This window comes from Gallus gallus, chromosome 28, assembly GCF_016699485.2.
Source record: "Gallus gallus isolate bGalGal1 chromosome 28, bGalGal1.mat.broiler.GRCg7b, whole genome shotgun sequence".
NCBI lineage: Eukaryota > Metazoa > Chordata > Aves > Galliformes > Phasianidae > Gallus > Gallus gallus.
Window position 1 is genome coordinate 3227831 of NC_052559.1, and position 23694 is coordinate 3251524.

The window sequence follows — 23694 nt, forward strand, 5'->3', positions numbered from 1 at the left end:
TCGCGCCACACACTGGGGCTGAGAACCGCCCCTCGCCCCGCCCGCAGCCAATAGAAGAGTCGAGAGACGCCAGGGCGCCAACCTCCGGAGGTGGGCAATCCCCGCCCCGTCCATCAAGATGATATCTCCAGTAGCCAATGGGGTGCTGGCGCGGGTGAGGCGGGCCGGGTGGCGCCGCCATTTTGTGAGTCTATAACACGGAGCGGTCGGGCTCGTTCCTGTTATTCCGGCGTCTCCACTCCGTTCCCTGCGGGTCTCCTCCGTGTGCAATGGACGGGTGAGTCTCGGCCGGCGCGGGCGGGGCTGCGCCGGTGGCCGCGCGAGGGGCCGCGGGGAGCGTTACGGGACCCCTCCCGGAGTCCGAAGGAAGCGGTCGAGTTGTGGTACCGCGCCGGGGGCTGGGGCGGTACCGGGGGGGGGGGGAACACTGTGGGCGCGGTCGGACTGTGAGGGAAGGGAGGGGAAGGGGACGGAGCCGGGGGGAGCTGAGGCGGGGGCTGCCCGGGGGGGGGGTTGCCGCAGGACGAGGAGCGGCTCTGGGGGGGCGATAGCCGCGCTGAGGTTCCCCCTCCCCCCTGCCGCCCCGGTTCCGGGGTAGGGAAGGCCGCGCTCAGCGCCGCGCCGCTCCGTGTCCGGGGGTGGGGGCGGCGGCTCCGCCCCGCTGGGTGCGGGGGGCCCGGCGGCGCCGCGTGGGCGTGCGGGGTTGAAGCGCGGCTCCGCGGGGGGGGTGGGGGCGGCGGGAGCGGGCGCACCTGGAGACGAGAGCGCGCACCTGGCGGCGGGGGCGCGCCTGCGGCTGATTCACTCCCATTGTCCGCAGCTTTCCGGGCGGGGAAAGGCGCGGGGGGTTCCCGCAGGGCCGTGTTTGCGGCGGTCAGTGCGGCCGCCTGCGGGGAGCGGAGGCGTTGCGGGCGCGCTCGGACGCTCTCGTGGAAGTAAAGGCTGCCGAAGCCCTCCTGAGGTTTATGGGAAGGAAGGGGCACGGAGCCCCGGCCTCGACTTGTCGTTCTTCAGATCCAAACTCCTTTGGCACGGAACTTTCTGCTCCGGGGAGTTCCCCCTCAGTCCCACCTCGCCCGCTGCAGGGCTGTTTGCTTTAAGGCTAACTGCGTTTTCCTGCTGATCTGACTCTCGTTCCTTGGTGAGCACAGTGTTGAGGTGCAGTTCTTCCCAGAGCCCCCAGTAAGCAGTTTGTGCTCCCAGCGCCTTAACCACAGCAAGCCCAAACCGGTGCTCCTCGTGCATCACATGGGTTGGGGAGTGGTGAGCTCACTGATCTTTCTTTACACTGAAATAATGCCTGTCTGCATTAAAAAAAAAAAAAAAACAAACACACATCCCAAAACTATATCTTACAGTGCATGCAGCTGGGGAAGCTGTTTCACTGCATATGTTACAGTAGCTCTTAAGTTACGAGTCTGAATTATTCCCGGCCTATGGAGGATCACTGTGTGATCTGCTTACCCCAGGAAGGCTGTCCCCTGTTGGAGTTTCAGCAGCTCCTCTGGCTGGCACTGTGTGCCCTCAGCAGTGCTGTGATTTCTCCTACCCAAAGCGATGCTTAGTTTGGTGTCCGGTTGATCCTTACTGCGTGCAGGGAGTTTGTATGGCAGGGCTGTTTGGGAAGGGAATTCAGGTTCTGCCCCTGCTGCTTCATCTTCTATCTGTTAGTGCAGGAACTGTTTCATTCCATGTGAAGGGTAACTTCACAGAAGGTTTTACTTCCAGATCTTTCAGAAAGTAAAGCATGAGTCCCATATTGAAGCTCATTATATGATAAGAACACAGCTGAAGATATAATATGCAGCAGAAACAAACCAAAATATCATGTTTAATAAAAAAAATCAGTACTGCTGGTTCTGTGTAGTTTATCACATGGGTTGCAACGACGTTCTGGGCTCAGTAGTGCTTGGCAAGTAAAAGCTTTTCCTGTTGGATGTTGTAAAGGCTGTCCCCTGCTAAGGCGACTTTATGTAAAACATTTCCTGTGCCTGAGGCCCGCAGGAGGAACAGGAAGCAGGAGCAGTTGCTGGGGGGTAAGGCTGAGAGTTTTGGAGACTGGAGAGATTCCTTCTTCGTAATGCACTTCGCTGGGAATACCTTAATTACCAAAATCCACGGGTCAACGTATGTATTTTAATTGAAGAAAATGTGTACTCATAGAATATGTAGTAGTTGCTATAGAGTGATTGATTCTTTAAGCAGATAGGTGCAGATGGGTGTGATTAGCTCATTAGTGGTGGCCCTCGTAGTGCAGCAGAACCCATCTGTCCTTGAGCAGAACCGGGGTAGAGCCTGGAGAATCCCAACCCCTGCGAGGCTGCAGCTCCAGCTGCAAACTGCTGTGGTGTGATGACATGGCAGGTTGGGTTGGAGGAGGAAGCGTGAGGAGCTGAGCTGGCCTGGGCGTGCGTGACAGCTCATTTGTGGAGCTGGTGAGATGGGAATGGCTTAATAATGAGATGGAGCAGTATTTAATTCCCTGAAAGATGAAGCCATGCAGGGAGGGCAGGGAAGGAAGAACGAGTCTTTTAAGTTCTCTGCTGTGAATCGCTGAGGTTTGAGTGTTGTTCTTGAATACTTCAGATTTCATATTGCTGTAAGAATGACTGCACTGCTTTCTGTTGGTGCTGTGTGTCCTTCCTAGCTGCAGCTAGCCCTGCTGGGGTCCTCTGCTCTGAACATTTGGACTTTGTCAGCTGATTCTGTTTGAAAGATAGGAGCTGAAATGGGTGGTGCTGCACGTGGTGCTCGTATCCTCACTTGTGTTACATTGCTGCTTTACCAACAGGTTGGATTTTATTTATAAAAATAAGTAAAGTCTTCAATGCAAGGGTGTAATTGAAATCCTCTGCCTGCCTTGAGCACTCCCACTGGGAATAACATCCAGGTGTGGTGATGCTCTGGAAGGTTCCTGGGGTACGGTGTGACAGACTGCAGAGAAGCTGTTTGATTCCAGCAGGGGAGGTGCTCTGTAGGTGTGCATGGCAGTGATGGGTGCTGCTGACAAGAGCTAGCCCAAGTTGCTTGGAGTACAGCTATATTACTGTTCATGTTGATCAGTTAATCTGAAATTCTCACTTTAAAAGCTTAAGCGTCTGTGATGGAGGTTGACTGTTGTTTTGCCTTCTGCTGTGTTAGGCTGGGAGCTGCCTGGCTGTGCTCAGGTGGAGCTGGGGCTGTGAGCACCAATAGCTCTGAGCACTGCAGGTCCTCAGTGCTGAGCTGATGGCTCCTTCAGGGTTAAGAGAGGCTTTCTTTACAGAACAGGGGAGGTTACTCCATCCAGTGTAAGGTTTTAAGAGTGGTGGAGGTGACTGTTGGTGATGGAGCTGACTCTTGACACTTCTGCCCTTGGTTTAGTCAAAGGCTGCGTTCTCATCACACTGCATTCCTGTGAAGGGAGAATGCTGGACTTGAGCAGCGTGGGGTTCTCAGTTTCAGCCCCACAGCAATATGCCTAAAAAGGGGCATGTTCCATTCTGGGCAGTGGAAGAGCTGCATTTTTATTCTCCTAGGACTGCTGGGTCTTGGGTCTCCACCATCACCATCTAATAATTTCCCTTTGTATGAACTGTCCTTGGCTCACCTGCAAAGACAACTGTGCACTTTGACTTGCTTTTTTTCTTACTGCTGTAAACTATGCTGGATATTTGTGGCAAACCTATCTAACTTTTTAATCCTTTTCTTTCTTTTTTCTACAGCATTGTCCAAGATATAACAGTTGGTACAAAGGTAGGCACTTCTCACTTTTTCTCTCTTTTTACACTGCTCAGCATCTTGACCTAATTTTAGCCTCGCCAAATGTAGATCTTGAGCTTGAAGGGGTTATTTCTGGTACCATGTCCATTGGTTTTTACCAGAAGGTAATTTAGTTTCATGTGCATTAAAACTTTTATTATAGCTCAGCACTTAGCTCTTGGCATTTGGACATTGATTATCAACTGTCAGAAGAGAACGTTATTGCATTTAGGAACAGCCCTTTCCCCTGCTAAAATGTCAAGCTGTGCTTGTTATGTGTGTGCTAGACAATGGTTCTCAATGGAGAAATTGGTCCTTTCTCTTTAGAATTCCCCTTCTGCCACAAAATGGAGTGTTTAGCTGCTGATTTCTATCTCCTGTGAGTACAGTAAATATGACCTTTACCCTCCAGTCTCAGGTTTTGAAAGTGCAGGCCTAGCCCTGAAACCAAAGTGCTGACAGGAGCCTCCTTATCTGTGCTGCTCGGTAATAGCTGCTATGTTCACAGGATAAAGCACATTCCTCTGAAATGCTGAACTGGAATGTGTGGGACAGATTGGTGCTCCTTGGTGTATTAAGGGCTTTTTATTTTACTTAGTGAACATGGTAGGTAATGTTATGGGATCAGTGTCACAGTAATTCAGCCCTGCAGGTTCTTACTCGATAGTGCATGGATGTGGATGTTGGCCTTCAGAGGAGCGATCGTACAGCTTTGCTGGTGGCTGTGTTAGCATCTTCATTATTAACCAAGGAACAGAGATGTGTGTCAGCTCAGATAGCGGGTGGAGTGATGCAGCGTGAGATGTGGCTGATGTGGAAGTGAGCTGAGCTGGTGTGGTGCAAGCTCTGGTGGGACTGTGCAAGTGGAGGAGAGGTATTAGAGAGAATTATTGCTTTTAGAAAGCAAATAGTTGTTGTAATATTGAGAATACAGAACTAGATGTGACTGCTGTAAGCACAGGTGTGTGTGTGTGTTAGTGCTCCAGGGGTTCTGAGGAGCATGAAACATAAAGAAAATCTCTTTAACAGCTTGTAGGGGCAAGGTCATTCTCACTTTTGCAGTATGATAATCTGAATCAGTCATAGTGACAGCACGGTGTTCTCAACCAGCACTGAGCACTGTGTGCTGCAAGGAGCTGAGCTTCCACTGAAGAAGGAGGAGGAGAAGTTAGAGGATGGACAGTAGGGTTGGCTGATAGTTCATAGCTCCTTCACAAAGTGAAGCAAGCATTCTCTTAACCACCTCTTGGAGTAAGCTGATTAATCTAGGTTGAAGCCCCCTAAATTGGCATTAATGTTGCATCTGTTAATCTGCAGCTTTAAGCGACACTCCTATGCAACTAAATGTGACTAAGAAGCTTCTGAAACTGCAATTGTAGTCCTCTCAGTCCATCTTGAAAAGCTTCAGGATGTGGTATTGCATGCCTCGTGGTTCTGTCTGTGGGGCGCAGAGCAGTCAGGTGGTTACAATGAGGGCTGGGAGAAATCCTGAGCTCGTGCTTTCACTCCTAGCACAGGACAGAGCTGTAACAGCCTCTGTGCTGTTTGGGCACTGGGGCAGAGAGTGGAGACGTGCACTGAAAATGAAGCTTTGGGGTAAGGCAGGCAAGGGGAGGGTTGAGATGGCTGAATCAGATCTCAAAGCAAAAAGGGGAGTTGAAACATCTTGATAAAGGTAAGTTCCTAAAAGCACCTTCTGATACAGCCATGTTTAACCAATGGTTGCTTAAACAAGTCACTGAGTATGTCAGTGTAGCTTATGTAACAAGCTGCGTTGTCTAATGGTAAACTGTAACACTTCATTCTTATTGTGGATTTTGCTGTAGGTGGGTTAAAATCTTGTCTGCAGCAACAAAGCGAGGGCTGCTCTTAGAACTGTGTGCACAGAGTGAGATGCAGGCAGCTCTTCACAAAGTTGTGTAATCAATTGCTTGTTGAGAACACTTATCTCAGTGGTAACCATAAAACCTCATTGGCTACAGCTCTTTGTGATGTTGCTGTTGCTTCTTTAGTGCTTCTATTTCCATCTGCTTTTCCTTTGGTTTGCCAGAAAGCAGTTGGAAGGACTGCAGAAGGTTTCTGTAACATCACAGAAACATTTCAGTCTTCTCTGCTACAATAACGACATTGATAGAGCTCTGTTGTTCTGGTGTCATTTTTCTGACCCCAGGGGCATCACTAAAATTGCTTTGAGGATTAACTGATTTCCCCCCCCCCCCATTCAGAAGCAGATGTTCCTTATAGTTGCTTGATAACTTACCATAATGTGTAGCTGCAGTTTAGTGATCTGTTGGCTTTATATAGCATTTCTAGCTGTGTTCACAAGCTTGCTGGCTGAGCTCCTAGGTTGGACATGAGTGCTTCACCTGGAAAAGTGTTCTTGGCCTGGGGTGTAAACTGACTCACTTTTACCATGTATGTGCAAAGAAGGTAGTAACACAACTCTGTCATGTTCCTTAAGGCATTAAGAGATGAGTCTCAAAAGCTGTGAGCTCTCCATTGTGTTATGAGAGAACACTGGGCACCTTTTTAGATATTCTTGGTATGACTGAAATATCCCAAAGCTGGAGACTTCTCGAACCAATAGGGGAAGTGTAACTTAAAAACACTGCTGAGCAAACTGTCAGGAAGGATTTACAACAGCCTCTTGGTTGTCTCCCTGCTGTAAGACATTCTGGGTTACTACAGTCCAGCTTTGAAATGGAAGGCTTTATAGGAATGTGCATGTTTGCTGTGCTTTGTTTTAGAGGTGGGGTATGGGCACCTTTGGTAGGATTTTCTCCCATCCTTCATGTGTTCTGAATCCTGACGCATACTTGTGTTTGTTAAACAGAGATCTGTGTTGTATTTATGTTCTGTAACTGAAATTCCCAGGTGTTCTCATGGCTGAATACCTGAGAGCTGTGCTGCCTGATGCCCTTGTTTCCATTGGGTGGTAATTGTGGCCATTCCTGGGAATTCCCATTCCACCAAATCCTCGTGCTCTGCAGTCTGAAATATGTGAACTTGTTTAGGAAACTCATTACTGTTCTGCTACAGGACTCTTGATACGTGGACTTCTGGAATGTCCTGCAGATTGGAAACACATGACTTGAGTCTCACATCTGTCCATGATTTAATATCTGGGAAGGAAGGAAGCATCTCCTTTAGATGGGGGCACAGTGCTTGGGCTTGAAGGTGCTGGGTTTGGGTTGTGCACTGTTGCTAAGCAGGACTGACTTAGCAGAAAGAATATGAACTGTGAGATACAATCAGTCTTAAAGTTGCATTTTGATTTAAAAATGTTGCTGGAGATACTGAACAATCCTTGTAGTTTCTGTTAAATTGAACTCTCTTTGAAAGATGACACTTCCAGGAGAAAAAAAAATACAGTACACTTCTGTGGCATCTGAGAAGTTAATTTTTAAAATGGGGTTTGCTGGAGTGTGATACAGACTGCCTGCATAGAAGTGATTTGTGGTCAAGCAAGGATTTTTGCCATGGGAACAGTAATTATGGCTTCAGGCAGCGGGCCAAGAATGCTGTGAGGAAATTCCAGTCCTCTCCTATGGCTTTAGTGAGAGGCTGCAACAAGCTGGCTCTTGTGGCCTGCCTGCAACAGGCGTGATCACACATGTAGGGCACATGGCTGCAGCACGCGGTGGGGGGGTGGGGAAATGCTCCATCTGATCTGCATGATCTGCTGTTCAGAGTCAGCTTCTGTGCACCTGTGTGCAGTTCGTAGGTGACTGTCCTGTGCAGAGGCAAGCAGTGAGCAATGGTGGGTTATGGAACTGTCTAAATTCTTTATTAACAGGATTTGAAGCTATTGGTTGAAACAAGTGGTAAGCAAGGCTGCTGTCAGGCTTGTCAGCTGGCAGAGCTGTCTAAAGCAGCTCCTCGCTCTGCATCTAGAACACTGTGTGGAAACAAGCTGAAGCTGCATGTACATGGGAGGATGTGGAGATGCACTCTTGCTAGTGAGATGATGACAAATGTGGGGAGGAAGAGTGAATATAGTTTAATTTCCACCTCCATGGGGCTCTCGTACAGCTGTCTGTTAAGCTTTGCATGAAGACTTGTCAAGTACTGCTCTTAGCTCAGTGTGTGTTGTGGTAATCTCAGTGTAATTGCTTGGTCTGTGCCGAAGCAGTTTCTGGTTATTACACAATAATGATTTGGAAGAGATTGAATTAGTGTGGGGTTCCTTCTGAACCTGCATGCTCAGTTTGCTGGCTTACAGGTTAGGTCACCAAATATTCCTTCATCGGTTCTGTATGTTCCAAAGGGATTCATCCAGCAGTGTGTCTGTGCTGGTATTTGTGTTCAGCTTTATGGAGAGCCTGTCTGCTCTGCTGTAATGATTAGAGGAGCTCAAGGCTGACTGCTAGTTAAGTTTCAACTTGGGAACAGTGGATCATAAAGCCTGGGTGTGTGCTGTCCTACAAAGCAAGAATGACTGCATTGCTGCAGTGCTTGCCGTTTAGGAATTTTAGAGCTATTTGCAATGGCCACACCTTTTATTTGCACAGAGGGCAGGTTTGTTTCATGGAGTGTCTCCATAGCAGCTAAGGCTGAGAAATAAAGTCAGGGAGGGGCAGATGCGATGAGGGGGTGAAGGATCTGGCTTTGTAAGGCTGCTGTGTGCCTGAGCTGAGGCATGCTGTTACCAAATCCCACCTCAGGTTGTGGCAGCAGTTGCTTAATGTCATGCTGAAGTTTCTGGTGTCTCATAGTGTACGTATAGATTGGAGTTTCCATAGACATTGGACCAGGTGTTGTGACTGTACTGTAGGAAAACAGGTTTTCTGAGTGCCAGGTTGTATGCAATGCTATGACCAACAAATCTGGTTTCCAAGATGCTGAAAAATGTGTGTACCCAGTATGTCAGTGTGAGGCTTACTGGGAAGTTCAGCATGCTGGCTTTTATGGATGGTTGTTACACTGACTGTGGCCCAGACAAAAGTGAGGCTGTAGCAGTTTAAAAGGCCCTCAGTTAAAGGTGCCAGGTGTTTGCTGTCCCCAAATAAGCAGAGTTTTTAAATAGTGTTTTGAAACCTAAGTGTGCTGATGCCCATGTAGCATGTGGCTGGATTTAACTTGCAAGTGTTACAGGGGTTTCTGCATTTGAATCAGTGCATCAAAATCAGCCATGAGACACTGAGTGGACTGAGTGTTGTCCACCCTCCCCCTCCAACTCTTGTTGGGTCTGATTGGATAATGTCCCATCTGTGGGAGATGCACTTACAGCTGAGAACCACTGCATGGTGCAGTGCCATGGCTCACCTCACAGCCATGAAACAGGCTGCAGGCCTCAGTTGCTCTGTTATTAATCTTAAATTTCCTTCCTTTGAAGGAGAAGGTGCTTTTATCATGTGTTCTCCAGAGGTGTTTTCACGCACAAATAATTAACTTGCTAATTTTCTTGCTGCTCTACCATGAAATAGGTAAAGAATACTGGAGGCAGGAGGGGGAAAAGGAGCATGGGGTAGAAGTGAGCTTTGCTTTGAGTGAGGCTTCTGTGGGAGATGAGGAAAACTCGCATCATTCTTCCTAGTAGTTGAAGCTTATCTCCATTCCTATCTCTCAAATCTCAGCAGAAAACACTGGAATGTAACCAACAATGTGTGTGAACGATGAGGTCACTGGACTGGATTTTCCTTACCAGCTCCTTTGCAAAGAGATTTGAGTCTCAAAGTATGCATTCTTCAGTTCCTTTGGGACTGAGCTCATGTAGAGCCTTTGAAACACTTTGGAGATGCCTGTTTCTTTCTGTGCTCTGAGACTCCTCCACTTTTAGCAGAGCAAAAGGGTTTGTGTAACTGTGTTTGAAAGCTTTATTATGGTGGTCTCTTACAGGGTCCAAAATCTGCATGATTTTAGGAAAGATGTAGTATAAGAATGATGCTGGTTGGGCAGACTTGCAGAGCTGGAGAGGGTGTTCAGAGGGATGCTGGTGTGTTGATCCCATCTATTAAAATATTTATATACATATATATATTTTCTTGGCCAGCTGGTAGCTTGTGCTGGCCTTCCAATGATGGCTGTCTTCCCCTGTCTCCTTTTGCTCTTAGCTTCATGCTGCTTCCTGCCAGTATCACTTACCTTCTGGTAGCTGCCACCATGTACTGATGTCACCCATTGATCTTTAAGATCTTGTTTTGATCACTTTGTGTATGTGTTGAGCTTTGTGCACAGGCAGAGTGTGGTTGGTTTATTGTAATATATGTGAAACAAGTGACTGGACATGGAGTGGATAAAGGGTTACATTGGGCAGCTGGATGTTTCTGTAGTGCTTCTAGGTGTGCCTTTGCTCATTCCCAACCATGGTGAAGTTTAGATGTAATCCTAGTGAGAGTGAGCCAGGTGGTTAGTGTGTTATGAGCTAAATATTGGCTTTTAAGCTGTGAAAGCAGAGACTAATTTGAAATTCTTACAGCTTAGTTGTTAAAAATGTACTTTTAAAGCCAAAAAATGGCTTGGAGTTTGGGGGATGGTTGAGAATGTAACCTGGGAAAATGGGGGATGCTGGGATTCTGTCTTGCAGCAGGTTTCCCTTCTCTAATTCATGAAAGGGAGCTAAAATACTGATAATGAGCCCACATGGAGCACGAGTGTTGCATTAAATTAATGCAGCTTGAGCAACAGGCCCTCCATAGCTGTGTGCTGAGGACAGAAGGAGGTTGCTGTCATAGCAACACTCCCAGGCAATGCATTACCTGTCAGCAGAGTGTGTCTAATTGGTGCTGGTGGTGCTGGAAACAGCCTTGCCCCGGACTAGGTAAGGTTTGGCAATGCAGCTTTAAAGATGGTATTTTTTTTCTGTAAACAGGAAGAGGTTTATTAGCTGAGATGATGAATTTGTACAGAGCAGTGTTACTGTGTTAGCATGGTGTCGCTTCTGTTAATCTCTTTGTAAAAATACCAGCTGCAATAGAATGAGCTGAGCAGAAATGTCAGTGTGAATTAACATCTGTGAGTGGGGTGGCTGACTTCATGTGAAGAGCTGGCTGATGTGTGGCACAACTGGGCTTCTCCCAGGTGCTTGGGAATACAAAGGCAGCCCACAGCACTCCTCTGAGCCTGGCCAGCAGCCCAGCACCCACACCGCTGTGTGCTCACCTCCTTCCCTCCTTATGGCTCAGAGTTCTGCCCTTAAAGAAATAAAGGAATAAAAACATCTAATAGTTCAGGATCTGCACTTTTTGTTACTAGCCTTTTCAATAACAGTTAAAATCCCCAAGGGAGATGGTGCTGGCAAGAAGCTGCATCTTCTGAAACGGCCAGACTTGATTTGTTTCTTCTGGGTCTGGTGCAATGCATTGCTTTGTATGGGGCATTTGAGTTTATTTATAACACAGTTTTAAAGAATAAAAGGCCTCTTGGCAATCACTGCAACTGTAAAGGCAACTGCTGAGAGTCCCACTGGTGTTCCTGCCATGGAGTACGCATGGATGGAGCTGTCTTCAGTTTAGCTCAGGCAGTGTTATTCCAGAAAGCATCCACCAACAGGCTTCTTGCAGTTAGGTGAGTCCCAGCAGCACCAGTGAAGGAAGAAATGCTGAGGGCAAGGCAGCAGCTGGTGGGGCTTCTTTCTGGTTAAGGCTTCCCAGCAATGACTGCCTGCTGTCACCCTGACTCCGGCCTGTTCTCTCCTAAGCTTGTTCTCCTGGTGTTTCTGTGCAGGGCCACCAGGGCTGGGTGTGCAAAAATGCATTGATTTATGCTGGGAGCGCAGCAGTGGTGTATGTGCAGAAGTATATGAGTTCTTCAGAAACTGTAAAGAAGCTCAAGGCCCAGCTAGGGCTTGATGCAGGCAGCTTTGTTAGCCACTGACCACTGTGCTGGAGGTTTTTGCTTGCTAGTGGGTGGTTCCTGTAAGCAGCTGCTGTGTGCGTGGCTGTAGGGAGGAGATCCAGGTGTAGCAGAAGCAGTAATTTAAGCAGGGAAATATTTTTACAGTAAACTGCTGGATTTTTTTGGTCGTGGAATGGTGTTGTAATTTGCCATGAGAAGGATGGGCTCACAGTGCAATAGCTTTCCAGGCCAGCTTGCCTCTTGCTTGCACTCAGAAATCCTGGTGCTAATTACAGCAACTGTTAAAAGGGCCATTGCTCATTATGACTTTGTTAGGTGACATTGCCATGGGTGCTTCTTGCCTTTGCAGGACCTGGTCAGTGCTGTGCAGGTGACCAGCAGCAGCACATGAAGCATGGCTTTGGAACCTGCCCCAATTTCACCTATTCAGTACATCAAAGTTCTCGAGCTCAGCTTTGAAGAGCAGCACTGAGCAGTCAGACGAGAAATACAGGATCTGAAGAAGAAAAAACCCAATCTCCTGTCTGTAATTCAGCGTGCTGGGCTCGCTGTGTGACCTACTTTCCTGACCTGTTCCCTGTGCAGCCAGCAGAGCTCCTGTTGCTGTGCAGGTCGTGTTACTGCAGGTGCCAGCAGATACTGGGTGGGGGAGATAGCATCCTGGCAGCTTCCATTGGAGTGCCTGGGTGGGAGTGAAGGCAGGGCTGGGCTTTATTTCCTATTGCTGGTGGGGGTCTTCTTCTGTCCCACTGCTATGTAAAAATAATGTGGGAAGTAGAAGAAGGAGCTTTTAGGTGCTGAATTTACATGGCCACGTTTGCTGGTTCTCACAGTGCCCTTTCCTGTGCATAACTTGTTTGAAATTCTGACTGATTTTAAGTATAGATTGTGCTAAGAACGAATTTAATGTTTGCTTTCAGTCATAGCGATGCCTTTTTTCATCCTTCCTCCTTAGTTTATCTTAGTTCTGGTCAGTTCGGATCGGTTGGGTCACAGGGAATGCTGTAATGAGCTGAAGCTGCATGCAGTGGTCTCAGAGCCACTTGGTGTTGTTCTCAGGGAATGAAGGGAGAGCAGTGCAGGTGTGTGAATGGATGGAATTACACTGTGCCTGCAGATAGCAGAAGGCCTGGAATAAATAAATGCATATCTGTTGGTTGTGTAGTATCAGTTTGCTTGGGCAGGGCGATGCTGGTAGGAGCCCTTTTGGAAGTTTTGGTTAAATAAGTTCTCTAAGGCTGAAAGGCATGATGCTGCTGTATGGAAAACCAAAGGGAGACACTTTGCTGCTCTGCTCTGCAAGCAGCTGTGTTAACTTCAGTGTGGAAGTCCTCCTGCCAGAGGCAAGGGAGGATGTGGTCACAGACCTTGTACCTGTGATGCTTGTTTCTCAGCTTCAGAATGCGCAGTCCTTTGGCTGCAGTGTTTGCTGAGGTCTTGCTGTACTATTGCCCTGTAGAGGTTACTGCTGCTGTTCTGAGGTCTGTGGCTAGAAAACAACAACCCTGTGATCTGATAATACAAATTACCATATACGATCCTACTTCTCTATATCTTAGAGTAGCTTTCTTCTAGGAGCTTCATTTTCTTATCCTCCCCCCCTTTTTTTTTCTTGGGAGGGAAGGGGGAGTTCCATCTGCTTCTTCTCTCAATATCTCCAAGTTGTGTCATCCCATTTTCACTGGAGAATAGCATCTCTAACTCATCATTAAGTCATAAATTGCCTTTTGCTTAAGACTTCTTCTAGTCTTTGTAGCCCACAGTAAAATAATTGGTCTAATCTTAATGAATGGCATTAAAAATGTAGTAATGAATAGATTACAGCTATCTGCTTTGCTATTTCAGATCAACTACCAATGCTCAAGCTTAGCCTTAAAGAATGAAAATCTCAATCTGGCACCAATAATCAGAAATATGGTTATATTTATTAGGAAGCAGTGAATATCAGTGCCCAATGCTTGACACTGGCTTCAGACAACTCAGCAGTGCTTCAGCTCCTGAGATTCCAGGTGTTTACCTCAATGGAGCCATTGGATAGTGCTATTCAATTACCAAAGTGGATCTTACTTATATTTAATTGATGATGATGAGGTTGACTGTCAGTGTATTTTCACTTACACTTCTGTTCAGCTTCTCTACACCTTAACATCAGTTGTACTATTCGGGTGTTCTGAAAACAGCAGAGTTCAGTAGAAATGCTGTCAGTTTACCTTTCTTCTTTTCTCTTCCAGCGGGGATCTGACGAGCTTTTCTCTACTTGTGTTACTAACGGACCCTTTATCATGAGCAGCAACGCTTCTTCTGCAGGTAATATTGCCTATAAGAAAAGAAGAGCAATTGATGGGTATTGCAGATACTGTCAGGAGGTCTGATTTTTGTGGGTTTTTTCATTTTAAAATTAAAAATCTGTATTTCTGATACTTACTACGTCTTTGTAAGATGGTGCTGAACAATAAACTTGTGCCCTGCACCTTGATGGTTAGCAGACTGGAAAAAATTGTTTCAAGACATTTGCTCTGATGATTTTACAGTAACAAGATAGGCAGGTTTTGCTGTAAACTGGTGTCCTTGAAACCCAGTTGTATCTCACATAGGTTTATTTTGGCCATAGATAACAAACTGCTGTTGTTTATTCCGGTAGTCTGACACCATCTAGAGGTCAGTGATCCCACCAGGACAGGGTTTTGCCTTATGTGGTCATCAGTGCTTTGAATTATCTTACCTTGAGCTGCTGTTGTCTTTTGAATCCGTGGTTTTGCTCTGTCAGACTGTATCAGCTGTCTGATAGTGCCATGCAGGTAATCCAGCAGATCTAAAACATTGGGTTGTATTTATTGTTGTAATATCACTTGATTTGATGATGTCCTTCTCAAACTGCTTCATTGCTAAGAATACTGAAGTGAAGAGAAATAAAGCAGTAGTCTTAAATAATGGGTTGGAATTAAGCAGTAGAAATGTGAGTGTCTGGGTATCTGCATGCTGCAAAATGGCCACTGGAGAGTATGCACTGGCCATTGCAGTGGCATTCAGCTACATCACTCACACTGATGTAGTCTGAAAAAGGAGTAAAACTGTATTCAGACTCAGGTTAAATTAGACAATAGCCTTTCTCTGTAATAGAAATAAGTGGATAGGGAGCACAAGATGCATGTCAGAAGTACTGACTGTTTGCTCATCAAACAGCCTAATAAGCAGTGACTGTTGGTTTTTTACAGCTAATGGAAACGACAGCAAAAAATTCAAAGGGGACAGCAGAAGTGCTGGGGTCCCATCCAGAGTAATCCACGTCCGTAAGCTCCCCAGTGACGTCACGGAGGCTGAGGTCATCTCTCTGGGCTTACCTTTTGGCAAGGTCACCAACCTTCTGATGTTGAAAGGAAAAAACCAGGTACTGTGTCCACAACTGACAGCAGAGCTTGGCAAAGACTTGAGTTTGTCATTGGTAAAGCAGCTCTGAGTTGTCAGAACAGCTGTTACTCATTCGGATTGATAACTTCTGCATGTTATGTTTTGCTTCTCCATGGCTGTCCCATGGGCTGTAGAAAATACTATTTTCAGGCTGCTCAAGTAGCTGAGTCCGTAATTATTGGTAGTCATTTATAATTAGCATCATGCTTGTCCTTGTAAATTACAGGCTAGGTAAATGGTGTGGCCAACAGTGCTGTGAGTTGGCCTTTCTCACTCCAGCCACTTTGGTTGTTGAGTAACCACCACTGTAACTTTGCATATTAAGGATACCTTTCCAGATAGAAAAAATGAGCTGGTTGAAGCTGAAACACCTGTGGTTAATGCAGAAGGTGTGTGTGAGCTTTGTGACTGTAATTGTACAAATTAAGGAGTTAAAAAGCAAGCTAACTTTAATCATTGCTTAAAGTATCATGTCTTTAATCCTAGTGATGAAAATGTGCCTCTGATGTGTAGTGTGATTATATAGGAGGGCTGCTCTGAAAGTAATGCCTCTTGGTTTATTATGTTGGCTAGTGGTGTCACATGCAGCTTCTGGTGGGATAGCAGTGGAGGCTGAACCTTCCCATCAGTACTGTTTTACATTTGGTTGCTGTGCTACACGTGGCAGCAGAGGGGTGGTCTGACAGAGTGGCATCTGACATGCAGGGGTGTGGAATTCAGTTTCTCCAATTGGGCATTACACAGAGTAACCTCTGTGCTTAATGTAATGACTTGCTACAATTCCTTATGTTTTTCTTCTAACATAGAGAAGGCCACAAAGGTGTGAAACAGTGAGTAGGTTTACAGAAGTATGGAAAGCTGCTTATTATAGCAAGTGTTGAGAGTCTAGATTGCAGCTATGAAAATTAAATGCTGTTCATTTCAACTAGAAGCTCCCTCTGAATTCATCAATCACAAAGCTATTGATAAGCATTCATGACTGTTAGTGTGAGCTGTTTTGATAATGTGCTGAATTTATTGATTTGACTTTGTGTAGGCTTTCATAGAAATGAATACAGAGGAGGCAGCCAACACCATGGTAAACTACTACACCACAGTCACTCCAGTCCTTCGAAGCCAGCCCATCTACATCCAGTTCTCCAACCACAAGGAGCTTAAGACAGACAACTCACCAAACCAAGCAGTTAGTTTCTTTCTTAACCTTGTCATGGGAGGGACAGATGGTTTTCAGCTGGTGGTTTTGCTGCTGGTGTAGGCCTGGAAGGGTTTTGAGATCAACTAATACCTATGAAAGTGTTAAAAAGAGCACATTGTGTTACCTGAGAATTTGATTGACTAGAAATACCTCTCATCTAGGTTCTAATGGGCTGTCTTTCAGCATGGGTGCTTCTGACCACCTTTTTCCCTTTGCTTGCAACTTTTTCATTTGCTACTTGATTTCTACCCCAAGCTTCTCGCTTATGAAAAAATATCTGCTGTAATAGCTGTTGTCCAGAGCTTCAGCAGACTACTAAATGAGCTGCTAAAACTTCCTTAATGTTGGGGAAAAAATAAGTGAGATCATGAAAAATTGCACTTTAGCATTCTTTAATTAGAAACTGTAACAATGCCTCTCTAAAGACTTATAGTGCTTCAAAAATGCTGCTGGTGTTCAAGAAGTTTATATAAAATGAAGCTCTGATGGAGGCAAAACCTGTAACTGCTGAAGAGAGTGTTGCTGGTATGTGCTAGCTTTGAAACAGGCAGCACTGAACACAGCAGTTCTTAATGCTTTGGGCTGTCTGGAGTTTGTGTAAAACAGGCTCTGCATAGTAGAAAGTTCCATTTTTGGCTCAGCTGCTCTTGGCAATCTGTCAGGACTGGAGCCTTGGAAAGAAGTTCAGGTTACGTGCACCTCCTTATCAGGGATGGCTTCCTAACATGTCCAGTTTGCCGCCTCACTTTTCAGCCTGACTTTCATTGGCAACAGAGCATCTCCTGTGCAGATGAAGTGCCACTGTTTGGTGCATCTAACAAAACCACAATTTGATGCACGTGTTACATATATGCAGAAAGGACACTCAACAGGAACTGCCATGTCAATTTTTACTGCTGGATCCCTATGGCAGCTGTGCATTAAACTTGATAGTTTTTTGTCAGCTTCTATAGTGTTCTGGAGGTGATATTGCATTCCAAAAGAGCCTGGTTCCACCTTTCTCTGGAGCAGTGGAATAATTTTGCAGCATTAGTGGGTGCTGAGCAAGAGTATAGGTAACAGTAGCATAAGTAGCATTTTATTTAGTGTGTTTTTCATTGCTGTTATGGATTGAGGTAACCTTGTATTTCCCACATCTAAAATGTGCTGAAATATTGCCTTCTCAGCACTAGGAACAGTAAATTGCTGCTTGTTGTTCTGTAGTAAATAGATGGGGAAACTCAAGAAAAGCTGAATGTGTATTTTTGCAAGCAGGAGTGTCAGTCTAACAGGATGTTTGGTTCTGCAGCGTGCCCAAGCAGCTCTGCAAGCAGTGAATTCGGTTCAGTCTGGAAACCTAGCGCTGCCAGCCCCTGCTGCAGCTGTGGATGCGGGGATGGCGATGGCTGGCCAGAGCCCTGTGCTGAGGATCATTGTGGAGAATCTCTTCTATCCTGTCACTCTAGATGTTCTGCATCAGGTAAAAAAATAAGTCCTCACAGCTTGAAGACTGTCCTGGAGGAAGGGAAAGTGACAAACAGGGGATTAAACATTGTCAGTGTTGGAGTTGTAACAGCGCATGTCTATATCTGTAAAGCAAGCTCTGGAAAGAGCAGTTCTGGCCACAGCTGTTAGTTTTGTGCTTTCTGGAGACCCTGATGGCCTGCATGAGGCTCTCCTAGTTTGGTTTCCAGTCTGGCTGGTCTTAATTTGCCGAGGTTTGCTGGCCCAATGCAGTGGGGTTGCAACCTGATGTGGCAGAAAGGACAAATGTTACAGTTTCAAGACTGGTCTTAATACTCTGGTTAATACACTGCTTCCTCCACCCCCATTGACGATTAGCCACCATGGGTAACTGCTGCAGTATACTAAGTAACATATACCTAAGTTGCTTAGGTAGTAACCTATCTGGAAACTTATTCCTGCTCTCCACTGCAGTTGCTCAACTTGATCTTTGTTTAAAATGCAAACTTGACTGCATATAAGAACCCCTGAAATTCTGAAAATGTTTGAGTTTGTGATGGTCTGTATGCATCTTCCTGTATGCAAATGATGATAAAACGAGGAGTTTATTAAAGATGCACTGAGGTAATCCTCTTTCTTCTCTAGGCAGATGCCATGATGTAGGATAAACAGTGCTTGTGACATAGTTTAAAACCTACTTTCAAGTTGGGAAGCAATGGGGTGACAGGACAATTCTTGTTTCTGCTTCTAATAATGATGTAAAATATGAATATGGTGCTCAGTTCTGGTGATGAGGTGACAGTGTGCAAATATTATCTTGCAGATTTTTTCCAAATTTGGTACAGTCTTGAAAATAATTACGTTCACGAAGAACAACCAATTTCAGGCTCTGTTACAATATGCTGACCCCATGAGTGCTCAGCATGCCAAACTGGTGAGTACTAAGCTTGCAGTGCTAAACACCTGCATTGTTTTAACTTCTAAGCTTGCTGTTGTTATTCTAGGACAAATGTGTATGTGTGGTTTTGTGAAAGCATCACCCAAATAGCAAATTTCACGTGTGAGTGGGAGGGAACTTCACCACCAAGAGCAATGTGATGTAACAAGGGTAATTACTGTAGGGGGTGAATGGATGGAAGTGATGCTAATTCCACACAAAGTGGGTTATCTGCTTGTCTTCAGATGCAGCACTTTCTCTCATCAGATTTCATTGTGATATTTAATATGAATTCATGTTTCATTTAAGAAGTGATTTATTTCTTTGCAGTCTTTGGATGGACAGAATATCTACAATGCCTGTTGTACGCTGCGCATAGATTTCTCAAAGCTCACAAGTCTCAATGTAAAATACAATAATGACAAAAGCAGAGATTACACACGACCAGACCTACCTTCTGGGGACAACCAGCCCCCTCTTGATCAGACCATGGCAGCTGCTTTTGGTGAGAATTCTTAACGTGGGAGCAGGGCGGATGTAACAACTTCTGTTAGTTGGGGAAGAGAGGATATAATCCTAGTGTGTTTGGCTATGTAAAATGTTAGAGTATAGAGTGAATGAGAAATTTTGGGATCACTGAATGAGTGCAAAATGCTAGCATGGGCATATGTTTGTGGGTGCGTGTTGCTGCTGTGAAAGCTGTTTGTGTGGGGATTTGGAAGATTTTAGCAGCTGTCTGTGCTTTGAGTGCCATCTGCTGTTCTGTTTGCAGCACAGACTGAGCAGTAATTTGGGGGTGTTGTAACCCTTACTTCTGGAAACCGTACCATGGATAAACAGTGATGGGTGCTGGTAACTTGTATTGTGGTCAACAGCTGTCTTCTGATGGCAGTGCCAACCCAGCAGGGCTCAAAGAATGCTGCTGTCATTCCTTGAAAAAAACTCATTGTTCCATTAGAGATGTTTTTGACGTGGTGGTTGTGGTTTAGCTTCCAATCCCTATGTAAAGGGACAGATGAAGACAGTTAAGTCTAAAGTTTTCTTGCTGTTGAGTATCTGTGTATAATGTGTGTGCCTTTCCCAGGTGCCCCAGGAATAATCCCTGCCTCTCCATATGCAGGAGCTGGCTTTCCTCCCACCTTTGCAATTCCTCAGGCTGCAGGTACTGTACTTCGTAAGTTGGAATTTTATATAGGTTCTCTGGTTGTTGCTGAAGCATCTTGATGTTTTAAAGCTAAGTAGTGGTGGTTTGGGGGGAGTGGAGTCCTCTAAGTCCTAAATGCTGACACTTGGGCATAGAGAGGAAAGATTTTTTCAGTACATAATCTCAACCAGGTGTGTAGCTGTAGTTACTCTGGTTAGGCAGTATCCACATGGAAGGAAGAAAATCTGAGTGGCAGAATATGAGCAACACTAAAAACAGTATTTAAATATTACTCTATTGGGAGAGTTATTGGTAAGATAAGGTTTTTGCATTTAGCTTTTCTCACGGGGCTGCTGAGTTTGGGAAACCCACCTTTACATTTGTTAAAGTGATCAAAAGCAAGGAGTCTTTGCTTTCCCATAAGAACTGGGTAAGGCTGGTATTCAATATGAGCTGAATTTACATTATTATAGTTGCTCTGAAGCTGATAACAAAATATTTCTACTTACATGCCTAGCCAAATATGAGATAAGTGATGTAATATGACATGTGACATAAACTTTAGGTGCTAAATATACTTGTTTATCTGACACTAAAAGTTCTTAATTCTTCATAGTGTACCGAGCTCTGACTTCCCAGTAAGTTGGTGGGATTTCCTTGCTTATGAGAAAACAATCACAAACCAAATGCTGATATTTTGTTAGTATGTTTTCCTCCTGGGGAAACAAGGCATGCCTCTTGAAGTAATCCCATTTAATTCATTACTAGCTGTTGCTTCTAGAACTTGAGCCCTCCAAAGGGCAGCACTTCAATGCAGTGAGGTGCCAGGTGTTCTATGAGCAGCCTAGAAATGAAACCTTAATGTTTCTCCATTCAGTAAGAGATTAGCCGATGGTAGCATGATAGCTGATAATTTTTATATGCATGGTTAAAGAACAAAGCATTTTTTGGCATGCACTGGTTGGAAAGACCCTTCCAATTACACCGTTTGTAGTACCTTTCCTGCCCCACCAGAGCTGAGGCTTTGTGCTGATTCTGCTTCTTGTGAAACGTGCAAAATATTGTAGTCAACAAGATTGTGCTGAGGCATCTGTTGAGCACCAGGCACTGCAAAGAGCAATTACTATCAGAGATGATACCATTTCCTGCAGCACCAGAACTGGAGGCTTCTGTTGCTGTTAGAGTATAGTCACTGTGTTTTGAATGGTTACTTGCATGTTACAGAAGGTGTGCTGTTCTCCCTTCTGGTGCAGCAGATACACTAGAGTACGTGCTGTTAACTTCTTCACTGGTTAATATTCTTTAATTTCCAGGCTTGACAGTTCAAAATGTTCATGGAGCACTAGCTCCTTTGGCTATCCCAGCAGCAGCTGCAGCGGCTGCAGCAGGACGGATTGCCATTCCCGGCCTCGCTGGGGCAGGGAACTCTGTTCTGCTGGTTAGCAATCTGAATCCTGAGGTTAGTGGAGTCCTAATTTTACTTTTTTTCTCCTTCCTGTTACCTCTACTCTCATTTTCTGAATGCAGATTATGCTGAAAATCATTCAAAGTGAAACCCTACTGTGTCCTAAAGGAAACGGCAAAGCTAGAAAAGCAGATATGCTCTGCCAGCTCTCAATCTCAAAGCAGACAGTACTCTAGTTGCTGAAGGGAAATCAGAAAGTCCATCTCTCAAATTTAAAACCTTGCTCTTCTTTAGTTGAAAGCTGAGGTTATGCTGCCTGCCTGCTCTTGTCCCACAAAGACTACAATACTTGTCCCCTCCCTCCCTTCATTTGGAATCTCTCTGCCATTCCCATGTAGTATTGTCATTGGGTCAGAAGAGTCACGTCCATTCTTTCTTTCCCTTAGCATGTTCTAGATTTTTAATACATTAATTCAGAACTACAGAGTTCATTCTGACCTTTGCTCTGTATAGTGTCTGGACCCCTGCCAGCTTGACTCCATACTTGTGCAGTTATTTCCTCTGCCATGTGCTTGCACATTTTTCCTTTCCAAGATTTCGGGAAGGTTTTCCTTAGCTAAACCCCCTTAACAGCTCACAGTTTACATTTTCAATTCTATTCAACTTAGTGAGTTGAAATGTTTGGGTTTCCTTAATAACAAAGCAGGAAATTATGAGCAAAAAGTCTTTAACAGAAGATTGCATCCTAAGAATTTGATATCTTGAATTTTCCCCAGTCAGCTTTTGGCTCTGTGTTGGATTGAAAGTGTAGCTCCTGTTGTGTGTGATAGTGTGTGATCAGTCTGCTGATCACTTTAACTGGTGGGAGTGCACACACAACTTTGCAAAGCTATAAAACTTAACAGTGATGGCAGAGTAACCACAAAACCTCTTTTGCATCAAAGGAGAAGCCTGGATGTGATGAGTAATCAAAGAAAAAACACTTAACTTTTGGTGAGAGGCACCAATTGGATCAGTATTTCAGACTACTCCTCACCTGTCAGAACTGTTTTCTCCAGGGCATGAAATAATGCTGAGGACTGCGAGCAGCCCTGGTTTGGATGAGTTGTATTTTCTGGCCAGGAATTCCTCTGCCATTCCAGAAGCTGTCATCTCAGTCCCAGTGTCATGCTTGCTTAAACAAGACACTTTTAAGAGCTGGCCTTGCTGTTCTCAACCATTGTAATGCTGCCTAGCTTGGTTTTTTGGGGGGATGATTTTGTGTTATCTGGATGGCAATGATAAAACTGTGCTTTTTACCCCCTATTTACTTTGCATGTGTTTGCTGCTCTCCAAGAGTGGCATCTGAGGGGTGTGTGCCTTGTTCACATAGTGGGTTATTTCATGCCTTGTTTTTTGATGAGCTCCTCACTATCCATCCAGCTTATCTTTGGGCTAGAGAGACTTTGATACTTGTACTGAAGCTGTGAACTAACAGACCTGAAACCTGAAACTTTTTCCATTGCCTGTATAATCAGTGTTGTAGAAACTTACCTGTGCCACAAACAGTTAATTAAGAGACAGTATTTCTCCAGAATGACTGCTCTGCAGTAACGTGGGAGGCTTTTTTCCTCAATCAGAACCATGGGAATTGAAATGATTCCATCTTGTTTTCCTTTCCATGGCACGCAGAAGTCGTCTCATGGCTTCAGCTTGCATTGAGTTCTACTTGGAATGCAGTTGTCAGTGGGAGCAGAGACGCTTTCCCTTTCTGGATCAGTAGTGGCAGTGCTGGGTTCCTGCACAGTGATTCCAACCCCTTAAGACAGATGGAAAGGAACAGACTTGGTTGTGAAGTGCTACCAAGCTCCTTTTATAGCAAGCACTCCTAGCAGGCTTTTTTTGGTAGTGGTGCAGCTGCTCATCCAGATGATATTGGTTGGTATTTGAATTGGCTTTTCCCTTTTTTTTACAACTAAATATGCAGTTATAGATTGCTTCCCTTTGTCGTTAATCCTCGAGGAGCAGTTCCAGCTGTTTGATTTGGTCCAAGAAGTGTTCCCTCTGAAATGGCAGCAATCAGAAACAGCGGCTTAATGAAATTTTAGGGAACATCACTGCAATTTTAACTCAGTATTAAAGCCTACGAAGTCATTCTGTTGCGATACTGTCTCTTACCTCTTTGTATATCTGAAGTAAAAATGCCTTTTCTTTATCATTGTGTTCCACTAGGTAAAACCTATTAACTGTTTCTGTAAACAAGTTATTGTATGTAGAATTCTATAAATCTGACTGATGGAACACTACATATTTCCTTATGTATTTACTGACCTGTGTTTTTTGCTACTTTTTTCTTTTCTCCCCCATCCCTGAATATTTTGTTTTCTTCCCCTGATCCGGAATTTCTTTGCCAACTGACTGCACGGTACTTCTGCTTCCTGTTGTTGCTTGAAACAAAAAAAAAAACCATACATATATATATTCCCCTTCCAAAAAAAAACAAAACAAAACAAAAAAAACCCTGCTCTTCGGAAACCAACCTGCCCTTCAATATTAACCATCTTGAAAACTTCATCATCCATCAACCAATTTCGCCATTTCCGGGGATTCTGCCCTTCCTCGTTGTGGACGATTTGTGCAACCTC

At 45.0% G+C, this 23694-nt stretch overlaps 1 protein-coding gene across 5 annotated transcripts in view; it reads left to right on the top strand.

Annotated features, from left to right (window-relative positions):
• The first annotated feature begins 150 nt into the window (after positions 1-150).
• Positions 151-23694, top strand: part of PTBP1 (polypyrimidine tract binding protein 1) — a 28673-nt gene continuing 5129 nt past the window's right edge. Inside the window, exons 1-10 of one of the 5 annotated variants that reach the window (XM_015299920.4) lie at positions 187-277; positions 3705-3735; positions 13770-13845; positions 14754-14926; positions 15983-16129; positions 17430-17600; positions 18408-18518; positions 18852-19026; positions 19606-19695; positions 20979-21124. In XM_015299920.4, the coding sequence (XP_015155406.1) occupies positions 270-277; positions 3705-3735; positions 13770-13845; positions 14754-14926; positions 15983-16129; positions 17430-17600; positions 18408-18518; positions 18852-19026; positions 19606-19695; positions 20979-21124 (1128 nt within the window). In that variant the 5' untranslated portion in view covers positions 187-269. 5 annotated transcript variants of the gene reach the window in all.